This window comes from Pezoporus occidentalis, unplaced genomic scaffold (assembly GCF_034315485.1).
Source record: "Pezoporus occidentalis ecotype Australia unplaced genomic scaffold, CSIRO_AGI_Poc_V1 ctg43, whole genome shotgun sequence".
Taxonomy (NCBI): domain Eukaryota; kingdom Metazoa; phylum Chordata; class Aves; order Psittaciformes; family Psittacidae; genus Pezoporus; species Pezoporus occidentalis.
In genome coordinates, this window is record NW_026915758.1 from 4,630,036 (window position 1) to 4,646,127 (window position 16,092).

Below are 16,092 nucleotides of genomic sequence, written 5' to 3' on the forward strand. Positions count from 1 at the left end.
TTCTGACTGTCACTTGCACAAAGAGAAGAATAAGCTAAAATGGTGCTCTTACCCTGCAAGCATAAAAAACCCTATCTATGAAGCCAGTAGTCAGAGCCAGATAATTGCAACTCTATCTACCAATTGTACTTACTTCTTTTAACAGTGTTCTACAGGGACATGGAAGAATCAGATGGCTTTTCACTTTGAGTGATCAGCTTGAGTGATATGAAATGCAACTATCTACTGCTAAATCTGAAACACTTTTAAATGGTACGTTGACAGATGCAAACTTTGCTAATGCATGAGAAACTCATCTGAAAATTTGGTTCTGGAGATGCTTGTCTAAAAGCAGCCAACTAAATTCACCCATTCCAGCAAATATTAAAATAGATTTCCAACAGCAGTTAGACTGTCCAATACTGTCACGCAGGCAAAATCTTAACTCTTATTTAACATCATCTTGTAAACGTTTTTCAAAATTTCAAGATGTTCAGTAGTAAATTGCCAGACTTTAGCAATCAAAACCCACGTTAATAAAAATACAGATTATGGTTTATTGATGCTAGAGATTAATGATGCTGTAAAGAGAGAGCTTTGCTTGCACTCTCCTCAATTTGCCATATCTCTCACAAGTATTAATATGGAAAAAATATCTTCTCAGATGGATACAGTAAAACTAAAAAAGAAATATGTTTCCCTGACCACTCTCCTGACCTGTTTTAAAGAGAACAGGATTACCTGAAAAATTGCTGTAGAGATTAATTGCAAAATAGATCACATTGTACCACTCTACCACCCTGAAATTACTGAAGATTTGAGGCTACAAGTCAGTGAGGAAAGCATACTGAATGCACTCAGATAAATATGCAGGGCTCTTAAGTTCTATGTGTAACAGACAAGAAGTGTATGAGACCAGCAATATTTAGTTGAAATTATTAAAATATGGCTCAAAATATTCTAGCACCACCATGATTTCTTTCCTCTCTTTCTTCAAAGAAATATTTAGCCCAAGAGCAAAAGAGCAAGTGCAGTGAAGAAAGACATACAAACTATCTCTCTGCTCCCAAGGTGAAGAAATTATTAAAATATAATTCCATCTTTTCTTTTCTACTGAGTGTAAAAGGAACCAAAAATGAGAAGAAAAGGGAAATTCTGAATTAAAATATGCTTGGGAAAAAAAGTCTTATCTTTCAGGTGTCTACAGTTTAGCTAAGGGAGATAAAGCATCCACAACAATCATGGAAGTACTAATCTTTTTTTTTTTTTTTTTAAACTTTTTTTTAAGCAACGTTGAAAATTCATGTTATATGGTGTGTAGTCTAAGAATATCTACTTGTATAAAGATAACTTTTAATTTCTCAGTAGTGGATACTGTGTTCAGGTACATAAGCTATATACAGCTTTTCCAAGTACAAAATATTTCAGCTGTTATTTACCATACCAGTTTTCCACAACAGATTACTTTTTCAAAGAAAATTTTAGCAAAAATGGTTTAGTCACTCCTGAGACTCTGCAATTTGGAAGAAATATTAGATTCTTTTTACTGTGAAATCTGCCCACATTTGTTCACAGGAAAATTTACATGGAAAATGTATATTATATAATATCTTTTACACTAGAGCCAAAAGACAACTCAGGTTAGGTTTGCTGATGAAATACTGAATAATTTACCAATACAGATGTATAAAGAAAGACATATTGAATTTGTTGCAACTTTATGGTAAGCAGGGAAGGCTAGGGATTTTCTTCTTACAACTTTTTTCATCACAGGACAGAACCAGTACAGATTAAGGTATTACAGCCAAACCTCCAGATGATGATTCAAACTACAGTCCTGAAGTAGAAACTGCTGAAATTCAGATGGGAATCCGAATTCTAAGTTTCACAATTTTATTTGATTGCTAGAGGAAAGGAATAAAAAGACACCAGTAATATGTCATCTATTGTAGTTACTGGATGCCTCCACAACTTAATTACAGATCCTTAAAAGGACTGAGTGCTCTTATTTCATGGTAGAAACATTAGGTTACAGGAATTGTTTGGCCTCTTGCAAGAATATTCCCTTTTTTAAGTTACTAAAGTTTACATAATCTTTTATTTTATTGCTAAACCTTAAGCTCATATTTGTTTAAAATGTATATGACACAGCAGCTTGAAAATGTATTTAGCATTTAAATAATTTTATTTTTCCTTTATCATTTTAAAAGCAGATTTTAGGTATATCTATTATAGGTTGACTAAACAACTTCACAGAAATCATCTTTCTGAAACAATAAAACAGCATCCTAACACAACTCAGTAACAGGCTTGTACAAATACTGTAATAAATCTATAAATACTACATTACTTCCGTTTACTGTGAAGTTTCTAGAAAACGGGAAAAAATATAAACTGTGTTGTGAAGTTCATCATATGCGTGAGCAGCAGTAAGTGGAATTTTTGATGCCTTGATAGGTATTCCATTTAAATTTTTACGAAACTGAGAAAGAGGCTATTACTTACCTTTGTCTCTATTTGTTTGGTGTCTAGATTCTGAAACAGCAGCTTTACTTTTGTTTTCCCATCATCTGAAGACCCTTTTAGCTGAGAGAATTTAAACCTCCACAGCACATTCTAAAGAGAAAGAAATTTGATTAAGGACTCTGTTACACACTTTTACCAACTGTAAATTGATGATGGAAGATTATATGAGATAAAGCATTAAGGAAATAAACATAGCACATGATAACAGGCTGGTTGCAGAGCAAATAAAATTAAGAACTCTGTGTCATAGTTGAAAGCGAAAGACTATTTATAGTCATTAATTAAATAATCATTTAGAAATCATCTGAAATGTAAATATTTCAATTGCCTACGCAATATCAAAATCACACAATCACAGAATCCATGGCATTTAGAAAGATCCTTGATGATATCTGTATCTGCTTCACTATGAACATAGTTCTATGCCATATCTTGATCTTTCGTATTTCACCTAGTTCATCTGCATAATATAATAATGTCTTACATAGATATTGCAAAGCTGAATTTACTAATGTGTATAACGTGATTTGAAATCCTAAGCTAAAATAAGCTACAGAAATTCAAAGATATTATTATTGAATGTAGCCTTGCAAACCATAAAAATACTTTTTTACATTCCATGGAGAAATATATGAGAATTCTAGGCTTTTTGGTAACCTCTGGGTTTATGCATGACATCTAACTACTGTTGGCAAGTCCTAGATTGACAGGTATGTTTTAGTAGTTATGGTGATACTTCTTAAAGACAAATAATTTTTGAAGACAAATAATTTTTGAAACCAATGTAGTTTTCTATATTTATTTGAATGTTTTCTATTGATCACCTAAAAACATATAAAAAAAATACAAGGTAACAATTTGCACCCAGACCTCCCGCTGATATTTCCTTTGTGACTTAATCTCAATGAAAATTCTATGCACCTGTTGAAATGTTATTTAGCCCCTGGACACTGCTGAAGAAACACAATTTAAATGCTTTGAAGGGGATTTCAAAAGTACACACAGAAAAAAAGTGTGCTATGTCCCATTTTCCAATATAACATATTGCAAAATATTTTTTTTTTATATAGATCAGTGCTACCAGTGGTCTTGAGACACTACTCATAGTTTTAAAGAAAATGCCCTATGAACAAAAAAGTGTTTGCAGAAGGCACAAAAAGCCTCATTCCATCTCCCTGGTTCCCTGAAGACATAAACATCATTGACTTCTTAAACAAATACAAGAGATGAAGAAAAACCCAACTATGCTACAGCATGTTGATGGTGCTTAAACTTTGCATTCATGAACAGATTTTAACTGAGTCCAGTCCTAATTAGACCATGCACTAAGTATTCAAAGCTTAAATGAATTTGGATCTAAATAGGATAGATGAATATCCACTATATAACTGCTTGGGTGGAGATGAAAGAACTTAGGAACAATTTAGCAATAATAGGCATTGCTGGAGTAATCATCTCTCTCAACAGTTGACAATGAGTGGAAAAGAAGAGAAGTAGATGGCTCTGGAAGGCAGAAGAAAATGCATACTTTGGGATCCTTTTATCTTGGATGAGTGGCTGGAGGCACAGGATGGAGAAGATGAACCAGCCAAGCCAAGATAAAAAGAAGCTCTATGATCAGATATTAAGCAGCTGCAGGCCACAAGAGTATCTTTGTGATGGGCCCAAAATGGCAAAATGAGTTAAGCCTGGAACACAACATGTAGGAATGGATGATCCTGGAACAGAAAATGTAGGAAAAGAAGTAATTCTTTCAAATAAGTTTAAGAATCCCCTTGAACATCTTGTGTTGTGTTTGCATAGCAAGGTTTTGGTAGTGGGAGAGGCTACAGGGGTGGCTTCTGTAAGAAGCTTCTTGAAGCTTCCCCTATGTTCTATAAAGCCAATGCTAGATGGTTCCAAGACAGACCTGCTGCTGGCCAAGGCTGAGCCCATCAGCAACAGCGGTAGTGCCTCTCGATAAAATATTTAAGAAAGAGAAAAAAAAGCATTCAACCAAACAAAAAAGCCCCAAAGGTAAACAACAAACCAAGGTGGAACAGCAGCTGAAGAGAGGAGTCACAATACATGAGAGAAACAGCTCTGCAGACACCAAGGTCAGTGAGAAAGGAGGGGCAGGAAGCGCTCCGAGTGCCAGAGCAGAGACTCCACTGCAGCTCATGGTAAGGAAGGTTGTCCCTCTGCAACCCATGGCAGAGCAGATCTCCACCTGCAGCCCATGGAGGACCCCATGCTGGAGGAGAAGGATGCCCGAAGGAGGCTGCGACCTGTGGGAAGCCTGCACTGGAGCAAGCTCCTGGCAGGACCTGTGGCCCCTGTGGACAAAAGAGCCCGTGCTGGAGCGGGTTTGCTGCAGGACTTGTGACCCTGGGGGGACCCACACTGAAGCAGACTTCCTGAACATGGGATGGATCCTACTCTGGAGCTGGGAAGATTGAGGAGTCCTCCTTCTGAGGAGGAAGGAGTGGCAGAGAAAATGAGTGATGAACTGACTGCAGTTCAGGAACTAACATTCCATCATACTTGTCCATCATATTTGAAAAATCATGGCAGTCAGGTGAAGTTCCCGATGACTGGAAAAGGGAAATATAACCTCCATTTTCAAGAAGGGGAATATGGATGACCCAGGGAATTACAGAGCAGTCAGTCTCCCCTCTGTGCCTGGCAAAATCTTGGAGCAGATTCTCCTGGAAGGCACACTAAGGCACATGAAAAACAACAAGGTGCTTGGTGGCAGCCAGCATGGCTTCACTAAGGGGAAATCCTGCCTGAACAATTTGGTGGCCCTGTATGATGGGGCTACAGAACTGATGGACAGGGGTAGAGCAGTTGATGTCATCTACCTGGACTTATGCAAAGCGTTTGACACTGTCCCACATGACTTCCTTGTCTCTAAATTGGAGAGACATCAATTTGATGGATGGACCACTCGGTGGATAAGGAACTGGCTGGATCGCCGCACACAAAGAGTTGTGGTCAATGGCTCAATGTCCGGCTGGAGACCAGTAACGAGTGGTGTCCCTCAGGGATCGGTGTTGGGACCGGTCTTGTTCAACATCTTTGTTGCTGACATGGACAGTGGGATTGAGTGCGCCCTCAGCAAGTTTGCCGATGACACCAAGCTGTGTGGTTCGGTTGATAACGCTGGAGGGAAGAAATGCCATCCAGAGGGACCTTGACACGCTTGTGAGGTGGGCTGATGCCAGCATTATGAAGCTTAACCATGCCAAGTGCAAGGTCCTACACCTGGGTTGGAGCAATCCCAGGCACAGCTACAGGTTGGGCAAAGAAGTGGTTCAGAGAAGCCCTGAGGAGAAGGACTTGGGGGTGTTGGTCGATGAGAAAACCAACATGAACCGGCTTCAGTGTGCACTTGCAGCCCAGAAAGCCAACGATATCCCGGACTGCATCAAAAGGAGCGTGACCAGCAGGTCGAAGAAGGTGATCCTGCCCCTCTACTCTGCTCTCGTGCTACCTCACTTGGAGTATTGTGTACAGTTCTGGTGTCCTCAACATAAAAAGGACATGGAACTGTTGGAACAAGTCCAGAGAAGGGCCACGAGGATGATCAGGGGACTGGAGCACCTCCCGTATGAAGACAGGCTGAGGAAGTTGGGGCTGTTCAGCCTGGAGAAGAGAAGGCTGCGTGGAGACCTCATAGCAGCCTTCCAGTATCTGAAGGGGGCCTATAGGGATGCTGGGAGGGACTCTTCATTAGGGACTGTAGTGATAGGACAAGGGGTAACGGGTTAAAACTTAAACAGGGGAAGTTTAGATTGGATATAAGGAGGAAATTCTTTCCTGTTAGAGTGGTGAGGCACTGGAATGGGTTGCCCAGGGAGGTTGTGAATGCTCCATCCCTGGCAGGGTTCAAGGCCAGGTTGGACGAAGCCTTGGGTGATATGGTTTAGTGTGAGGTGTCCCTGCCCATGGCAGGGGGGGTGGAACTAGATGATCTTAAGGTCCTTTCCAACCCTGACTATTCTATGATTCTATGATTCCCCAACCCCCTGTGCCACTGGTGGGGAGAGGTAGAGAAAATTGGGAATAAAGTTAAGACTTGGAAGAAGGGAAGGGTGGGGAGAAGGTGTTTTAAGATTTGGTTTTATTTTATTATTATCCTACTATGATTTTTTTTGTAATAAATTAATTTCTCGAAATTGAGCCTGTTTTGCCCATGATAGTAATCAGTGAATGACCTCTGCCTGACCTTATTTCAATTCATAAGCCTTTCAACGTGTTTTTCTCCCCATGTCCAGTTGAGGAGGGGAGTGATAGACCGGCTTTGGTGGGAACCTGGTGTTTAACCCATCATACTCCTAAGCAAAAGTTCTTACCTTTTTTGTTTCATTATTTCTAATATGAAGGCCCTTTTTATATTATTTCCCAGACTGTAAAAAAGAATATTTTTAATGAGCACATGAGCTGGTTGCCAAAAATTTGAGTTCCAGTCTCAGAGTCCTAGAGCAGACAAGGGACTGGCCTTTATTTTAATAAGCCTGTATGAACACCTGCTGTGGTGTAAGAGCATTCTTTGCATCAGTAGGTGATTTTAATTTGAAATTCATTATCTCAAACAAAAAAATATTTTTTCAGCACAATTTCTGTGTCCCTGATGAACTGTTAATTGCTTGACCGCTTCACCAATCTATTCAGTGGTGCTAGGAAATACTCTGAAAAACCTGTAAGTATGGGGCAACACAGTTATCTCCAGCTGACAATTATCAGAAGTAAGATGAACTGCAGAAACAACCCTCACTCAGATGCCTCACTCAGGCTTGACGATGCACCATCTCTCACACAGATTAAATATAAAGGTACTTGTACGCACAAAAACTAGATGCTGTGTCAGCTTTTAAAAATTCAGTATGTTTCCTGTTATCTCAGAATGACTGACTGAATTTCTTTAATATATCTTTAAAAAATCCTTTCAGTTTGGAGTTAAAGGCCATATTTCAGATGACAGATCTTTTACTGTAGAGCTCTATTAATACAGTAACATTTTATGCATGCAAGTTTGCTTCTACTGGCAATAAAATGTATAAATCCATTTATAATAATTTAAATAAAAGTATCACTAGATTATATAGAAAACAGTAGAATTATAGACAGGGTTTAGAAGTTGACATGCATCATAAACTACCCCTGTAGCACTTTATATATAGCCACTGTTTTGCATTATAGGTGATTTTAATATTAAAAATTGACTTTGAAATGCATTTGTTCTTGTTCTGCTTATTTTAGACATGGCCTACATTTCTTATGATGGAAGAATAATTGAAACTACTTTATATTTGTAGCTTCGAAACAAAATCAGGTGATACTTCATTTCTTTCATGACTGGTAATCTTTTAAAAATCTTGAAGTTTCTTCATTATAAGAAACCAAGTTCTCTGCTAAATATCACCTTTCTTTGCTTTTATTACTTGAAAATTACTTTTTTTATATCTTTCTCCAAAATTTATCTCTACATGCTAAGGCACAACTATAATTATGCCAAACTCAACACCTTTCAGTAATGCTGTATAAATAAAAAGTTCACTACTTTTGAGGAAGAAATGTTCATCAACATAAAAAAATGACTGTTATTAATCAACATAAAAATTTATTGTTAATAAGAATTTCAACAATAGTAAAATAAAAAAGAGTTGTGCTTTCTTTCCTTTTAATTCTTACCTTTGTTTTACTGTCAAAACAGGTAAATCCCAGAGCAAAGTCTACTGTGAAACACAGGCTATCCCCTTGCCAACTGCACATATATGTTTTAGACTGGAAAAAAAAAGTTTTTGAAAGAACAACCATCATTACCATTTATCACATAATGTTTTATATAGTTTTTTTTCTCTGTGGGAAGACAGTCAGATGGCAACACTGGTACTGCTTTATCTTATTGCATTTTAAAATTGTCAAAACCTTCTGTCTGTAAGTCAGTATTAGATCTACCAGCCAGACATTAACTGGAAGTCTTCTTTACTTCAAGTCACTCTTCCACAAAATACATACCATATTCTTGGAAAGCATCCCTTATAAAATACAGCAGAAGAATCAAAGCCAAACTGACTATTTAAAACTTTTGGAAAACTGCTTAGATCTGGACTATTAATGACTTCTGACAGAATTTCCAGCATATGTGCAGGTAACAATGCCTAAATGTTTAGTCATTGTGATCAAATTATGAAAAAGCTATCTGCCTACTTGACCTCTCTATCAGTTTTAAACTTTGTAGACAGTCTATTTAGTTTGCAGTGTTTTTTCATTTGTCAACTTGGTGACATGCCAGTGCAGCACCATGTTAATTAATGCTAAAGGAATTCAATAATAAGAACTAATCATTATCACTCATTAGTTAGCATTGATACTTGCTAGACACTGCTATATATATATAGCAATTCTTTGATTGCCTTTCAGGTTAGAAAGAAAAAGTCTGATTTATTAACAAAACCTAGAAGTTTTATTTAAACTTCTGAATAGGCTTTACAGTAAAAGTCAATTAACATCCTTCTTTACATATGTTTATAATGCTAGCTAAATTGGGTATGTGATGGTATGTGAAAGCACGTGAAAAATTTTCTGCTGCTGATAAACTATGAAACAGCTTGATGACATGCACCATTCAGAGTTAATGACAAAAAAGCTCATTGGTTTCAGAATGAGATCAGATCCTGCCTCCACCCTTTCCTTGTCACCCCTTACTACCTATTTTTAAAATGACAACCTTGTGTCTTATGAAATCTATCTTTCTTATTTTTTTTCTCTTCCAAAGCAGCATTGTTTTGCTCTTATTGATATTTCAGAAACCACGGAGTTACCTCACATTTAGACATTTGTTTACATGAATTTTTCACATTTGAATAGTTTCCTTATATTAAAAAAAAAAGGTTTTAACACAATAATGGCCTAGAAGAGGTTAAAAGCATTTATAAACTTGCTTAAGTTGAAAACTGGCATTTTAATTTTTTTTTATAGATTTATGGTACAATCTAGAACTTCTTCATTTAGTAATTGTAAAGGTTTCCTTGTTTCACTATTAATAAAAACATTTAAGGTTACAATAAAATAAGCATTCCTGAGTTAGAGATATGATATTTTCACAGGGTATTTTAAAGAGTATTGAAAGGGCTGGGAATTAAATTAATTTATTAGTACAGTTTGTATTATAATCACCTTAACAATGACAGTTGTATATATTATTTTAGAATAAATGATTTTTCTCACTGGTGTTCAGAGATCATATTATTTGGCATTTAAAAAGATTTCAGTGATTGATATTCAAGAAGAACAATGTTTAACTATCCCTGCGTTTTGGTTAGTAATTATAAGGTGACATTACGCACCAGTCACAACTTATTCTCCATTATTTTCCAGTTAAAAAGGTTATACTATCTGAGCTCTGATTCAGCAAAGCAATTTTTAAAATGTGTTAAATTAGATTCACTGAATGGGTAAGCATCTACTTGCTAGGCCACAAATGGTGACTACTAAAATGAACTATACACAAATAATTAGCCGGGCGTATTTTACAAATATCCAATATTTGCAAACAATGGCACTGGCTGGGAAATTATTTGCAGACAAGTACTACAGCCAAACAGAATATGGTTCATTTTCACTGTGATAAACATTAAAAATAGATATATAAGGTTTATACTTACAAAATACACTAACAGAAATTTCTTCACAGCAGAATTAGTTTGGGGTTTGCTGTACAAATTTAAAAGCCTGCCTACAGCATTTTCTCAATAACTTTGAAAAGGTTCTCAGACAGCTTTGCGATAAATACTCCCATCTCCACACATTAACACTACTACAGAGCACTGCGCCTTTCGACTCCTGCTTTTGGAATAAGCTTCTCATACACTTGCAATTGTGTGATCGCCCTTGGTTGCCTGCAACAACTGTTTACATGGAAGCTTAACACAAGTCTAGGCCTGGCTCTCTTTTAGTGTATTCTGCAGGAAGTAAAATAACACTGCATGTTAGCTGGATTGAGAACTCACAGTTTAAGCAACAGAGAGGAGAATAATAGGTTACATAAAAATCCTTCCATACCTATTTGAAATTAGATTTTTCTGTGCTTAGGTCTAATACTAGTTTATCACAAAATACTTGGGGATTATAAGTAGAAGTAGATGAGAATCTACAAGGTTATCACCCTTAAAATATGCACTAAAATATTTTCCAGTCATATAGCTATACCCTAATAACCACATTAAATTTACGTAGGTCATACACATATGAAAATTTGAAACATTAGCAAATGTGGCACAGTGACCATCTTTGGCTTGTACTGCTTCAGACAAGATGATGTAAAAGTTTTTCCAGCTCTAACCTTGGTGATTTTGAACATTATGGGGACATAGACTATGATTTTAAGCCTGATGAGATTCTTCAGTCAAAGCATTAAGAATTAAGCTGTCAAAACGAAGGCATCATGCCTGAACTGCAACAGCTAAGAAATTTGTAGTATGTAGCCTGTGGCCAGCATGACACTATCATGCTAGGACTGAATTGCGAATACATGGAGTACCATGCAATACTAATACCATTATGCACTAATTAGCATTACCTCACATTCTGGCAAAAACATCTTTGACCAGTCCCAAGTACATGTGTTCTCTGCCTATCTTGTCCTGCCTCCACACTGGGTCCCCTTCACCAGAGCTCATGTGAGAGTGAGCAAGCCTCTGCTCCAAAGCAGAAGAGGAAGGTTAAAAGCAGTTTTCAGTGTTTCCCTCTTGCTAATGAAATTCCTGCTTCTCCTCAGCAAATCACTTATACAAAGCTGAACTCTTGCCTGCACAGTAACTGCAGGGGACCGAGAATCCTGGAGGGAAGTAAGAAGTGTGAGTAGGGCAGAGAGTTAGCAAATGGAGGGTCCTAGAAGCTAAATTAGGGAAAAGAGTGCCTGCATCCAGGAGCAGGAGGTGTTGCTGCCAATGTGCAAGTACTCTTCTACTGCAGCCTTCAGAATAAAAGTCCCTAAATTTACCCTAGGACAAGATTTCAGCCCTTTAGCAAGGTCCCATCAGTTGATCAGTAGCTTGTCTTTCACTCCCATCTACAAAACTCTTGACATTTCCATCCTAGCATGATCGTTCAGTTAGCTAACATTGTGAAGCTTGAGAAGCTTAGTATTTTTGTTGTTGCTCTTGCTATTCATGTCAATTAATATCTTCCATAACTATGCACATGTCTGCAGAAGGCAATTAGCACTGAAGGTTTGGGTTAATTACCTCTTAATGGAAGAAAACCAGAAAGGATTCTTTCATGTCTATCTTCCATCAGTTTTTACAATAGGGAGAGGGCAAGGGACAGGTTGTTTCAGTACTCTAAAACAAAGACCAATCTAGGATTCTAACAATGAGAAGAGACTTTACAAAAACGCTCAATGACAGGCCAATTAATTTTAAAACCAACTTTTATGGGAGGCAATGTGTTTGTGAACAGATCTGCAGCCTAACAAGAAGGGCTTTAAACTTTGTTTATGGGTATTAGGTAAATAAGTCAAGAAGTGAGTAAATGCTAAAACTGGAGATTGAATGCATGGGAAAAGACTACAAGAGGGACTTTGTAATTGTGACTCAGAAGCAAGAGACAAATAGACCTCAAACATCTGTACAGGGAGAGACAGAGCCTGGGCAACAAATGGGGAACATTTCATGTGCAGTCACTGCCCTATAACATGGTGGGAAGCATGAAGACTTGGTGGGTAATAGGCACCATTGCAGCCCAGGCACAGGCTGCTTAGGAAAGAGAGGCAAGGAATTAAAAGAGGATCCCTCCTTCTCTTGAGTTGCATTGTATGTATAGGGATCCATGGCCACACAAACCCATAGTATGAAGCCAGAAGGAAGGGAGAATGCTTGTCATATCAGGTCTCTCAGGAAGGATGAAGGCATACATGTTTGGTTGATTCAGGGACTGTGCAGCCCAAAAGCTTCTAAATAAATCTAGGTATGCAAGAGATTTTTTTGGTAATTGGAATATGAGCTCATTAAACTGCTTTAGCTGGAGGGACTAAATTTTCTTAAGTTCTGTCATAGGTGTCCAATGTAGTGTCTGGATGATTTTTAAGACATAAAATCTTTTAATGTTACTCTAACATAGGATTGTCTTCTGTGCAAGAAATAGAGGTTCCTATTGCATATGTTTTTCAGTAAAATCCTTTAAAAGCATGATTATTAATAATGCTTGTCAGTTCAGAAGTTATATTCTGAGATCATCAACAAATATATATACTAAAAAAATACCATTTTACATAAGTTTTAAAGAATCAGGGTGGTCAGTTACTAACTTTTTCAGTCAATATTCCTAAATTTTCCTCTATTTCTTTGGCAGATAATGTTTCCAAGGAACAAATGAGATTCAGCAATGTTGCTCCTGTAAGAGCAACACAGAAACATGATATAGTGTATATGCCTTTTAATGGAATTTACTTTTATAACTCTAGTGCTGTTCCTAATGCCTTATCAAGCTTACGGTTTCAAATATTCAGTTAATGCAGGGGTATATTGTGGTTAATTATTGTCTTGCATGAATAAAACCCTCTCTTTTCCTCTAATTACAACATACATATGCAATTTATTCATTCATTTTGGACTCAGCTATGTTCCACTGAGAGGAAATCCTAGTGTTTTTAATCAGCCAAAACACAGAAATAAATACTGGGCTTCTATTCGAAATGAATAAAAATTTGGCATGTAGATGATTTTGCTTGTTTATTTTCTAAAAAGCAATTGGAAATTAGGCAATACCATTACACTTTACTGCTTAAACTACATATTTACCCTGCTCCTCCGTCAACTAGATATGTATATACATTTCCTCTAAGATGGATTGTAAAGGTTTATTACATGTAAATGGGAACACTGCCACTACTTCTTCCTACACTCTTGTTATAGAATTCAACACATACTTTCTAAAAATAAATGATAAAAATAACTAGACAGCAAAGCATATGGGCAAGAACCATACCCATATCCACATGCATACTGTATACAGATCACACACTGCATTCATATTATTCACTTGTTCACTTTAAGTTAAAATATGTGCTATGCCTCCGTGAAGAAATAGTATGCCATCAATATAATAAATGCTAAAATCTAACTAAAACACTGACTTTTCTGAGAACAAAAGAGTATTTCTATTGAAATTAAATTAGCATTATTTTATTGATCTAATGAAGATAGTTTTGGAAGAAACAAGTCATTCTGTTTACATGTAAAATAGCACAACTGATGAGAACACAGTTTTATTTGGTCAGTAAAAACAATACCTACTTCACATATTATAAAAAAGCCATCATCATCTGGTTCTGGTCATCACTCTTTTTTATAGTTCACTACCAAGGAATATAACAACAACAATGCACGTGTTTAGTGTGTTTAATTTAGCGATGACCCCCAAATCTATTAAAGTTAATTAACAGCAAATGTCTTTTGAGTTACTCAAGATTTATCTGTTGTCATTCAGTGTAAAAAAGAAAAAAAAAAAAAGCTTGACCATATGCAGATCAAAATTAAGTGACTAAAAATCTCAAACAGAGCAACTAAAAATATCCCAAACTGAGCATTTTTCCCTATTAGAAAAAGTTGACTTTTCACCAAAGTCTATAATGTCACGAAGACTTAAGAAAGCAAACTGCATACAAATGAGTAGGATAGTGGGATTCTAATGGGCTAAATGTATATGAAGTGATTTGTCATTCTCTATTAAACTGGAGATTAACATAATAACTGAATTTAATTCTTGAGTTTTCCCTAGAAATCAATTACTGGTTAACATTTCAGTCATACCAACTGAAGACTCCAGGCTTGCCAATTTAATTGATGAAGTTTTAATATCATCCAAATATCACTGACCCTTGTTCTTCCTTGATTCTGAGACCAAATCCCTCTTAATGGTTTTTTTTTAGTCTTTTTGTCAGTGTTGGCATGTGTAAGAAAATGGCAGGCAGTCTGCAGCACTTGTCAGAGGAACTTAAATGACTGAAACAGAGGAGGACCTAAATGATGTGCTCTTTTAAAATACATTAGAAATCAAATACTGCAGAACAGCTTTTAAGATACACTGACAGTAAAAAAAAAAAAGATATGTCAACAGCAGACAGTTTGGAACATAGATTCTTGCATTAAGACTTTATACAGTAGCTTTTTACATGTTACTAAATCATACAGGAGTGACAGAAGTAAGGTTTCTTAATGCACCCAATGTATTTACCAAAGCACAGAATTTGGTAAAAGCCTTAATACGGGACCATACAGGTCAAGAATGAGCTTTTTTGAAAATTCCACTTTTAGCATCCTCTGAGTAGCATGTGGAGATGATAAGAGCAACCAGAGTTGTTATGGTTGTACTAAGAAATATATCTCAGCCCACATACAGAGGGTGCACTAGGAGGCATACAAAATTAAACCCCTTAATTCTGAAGACAGTCTGCAAAATCTTCTTTAACAGTTTTTTCTTTTTGCATAGAACTACTTGTGCTGAACAGGAGTACTTTTCAAACTCTTTGAAATTCCAAAGTAATGAAAAAATGCACATACTTTTCTCATATTTTAGAATTACCATACTTTAAAATTCTGATTGTTATTTTAGGATAAAATATTTTATATATCACCTTTTTTTTTTTTTTTTTTTTAAAGCAAAACTTCTAGAAGACATTTGTGAAGTACATTGAAAGCATTCTGACTTGGAACCCACATTACATATGACCAAATGAAATGACAGTGAAATCTGACATTCATCACAAGAGTTTTCAGAAAGTTCATCCCGGACAGACTTCTGAAACTCAGGTGTATTTCTGTTACAGATAACTGTGCAAAAGGATCAATGAAATAATTTATGTGAGAGAAATCAAATGAATACCATCTTCACCTAAAAAATGTGGCAGATCCACTCATTTGGTCATAATGTTAAGGAATTAATCATGTCAAAATTAAAAGGTTATAGAACTGTGATAATTAGGGATAGACACAATTAAAACCATCTTGCTGAAACAAACCACATCTGATTAAAAATCTTGTAAATTAAGTTCTGCAGTTTCTGCAGTCGAAGGCAATTCATCTTAATGACCTAAAATGACTCTTTTTCTACATTCTTGACTGGATATTAGTATAGACAAGTATATTACAGTATCACAGTATCACAGTATGCTAGAGATTGGAAGGGACCTCAAAAGATCACCTAGTCCAATCCCCCTGCCGGAGCAGGAACACCTAGATAAGGTTACACAGGAATGTGTCCAGGCGGGTTTTGAATGTCTCCAGGGAAGGAGACTCCACAACCTCCCTGGGCAGCCTGTTCCAGTGTTCCGTCACCCTCACTGAGAAGAAGTTTCTTCTCAAGTTTAAGTGGAACCTCTTGTGTTCCAGTTTGTACCCATTACCCCTTGTCCTATCATTGTTTGCCACTGAGTAGAGCCTGGCTCCATCCTCGTGACACTCCCCCTTTATATATTTATAGACACTAATAAGGTCACCCCTCAGTCTCCTCCAAACTATAGAGACCCAGCTCCCTCAGTCTTTCCTCATAAGGGAGATGCTCCACTCCCTTAATCATCTTAGTTGCCCTGCGCTGGACCCT

At 36.7% G+C, this 16,092-nt stretch overlaps 1 protein-coding gene across 1 annotated transcript in view; it reads right to left on the reverse strand.

Annotated features, from left to right (window-relative positions):
• Positions 1–16,092, reverse strand: part of SNTG2 (syntrophin gamma 2) — a 60,107-nt gene that overhangs the window by 6,460 nt on the left and 37,555 nt on the right. The window contains exons 5-6 of the mRNA XM_062634609.1: positions 8,182–8,274; positions 2,485–2,595 (exon numbers count right to left, since the gene is read on the reverse strand). Coding sequence (XP_062490593.1) covers positions 2,485–2,595; positions 8,182–8,274 — 204 coding nt within the window. The remainder of the gene's footprint in view (positions 1–2,484; positions 2,596–8,181; positions 8,275–16,092) is intronic.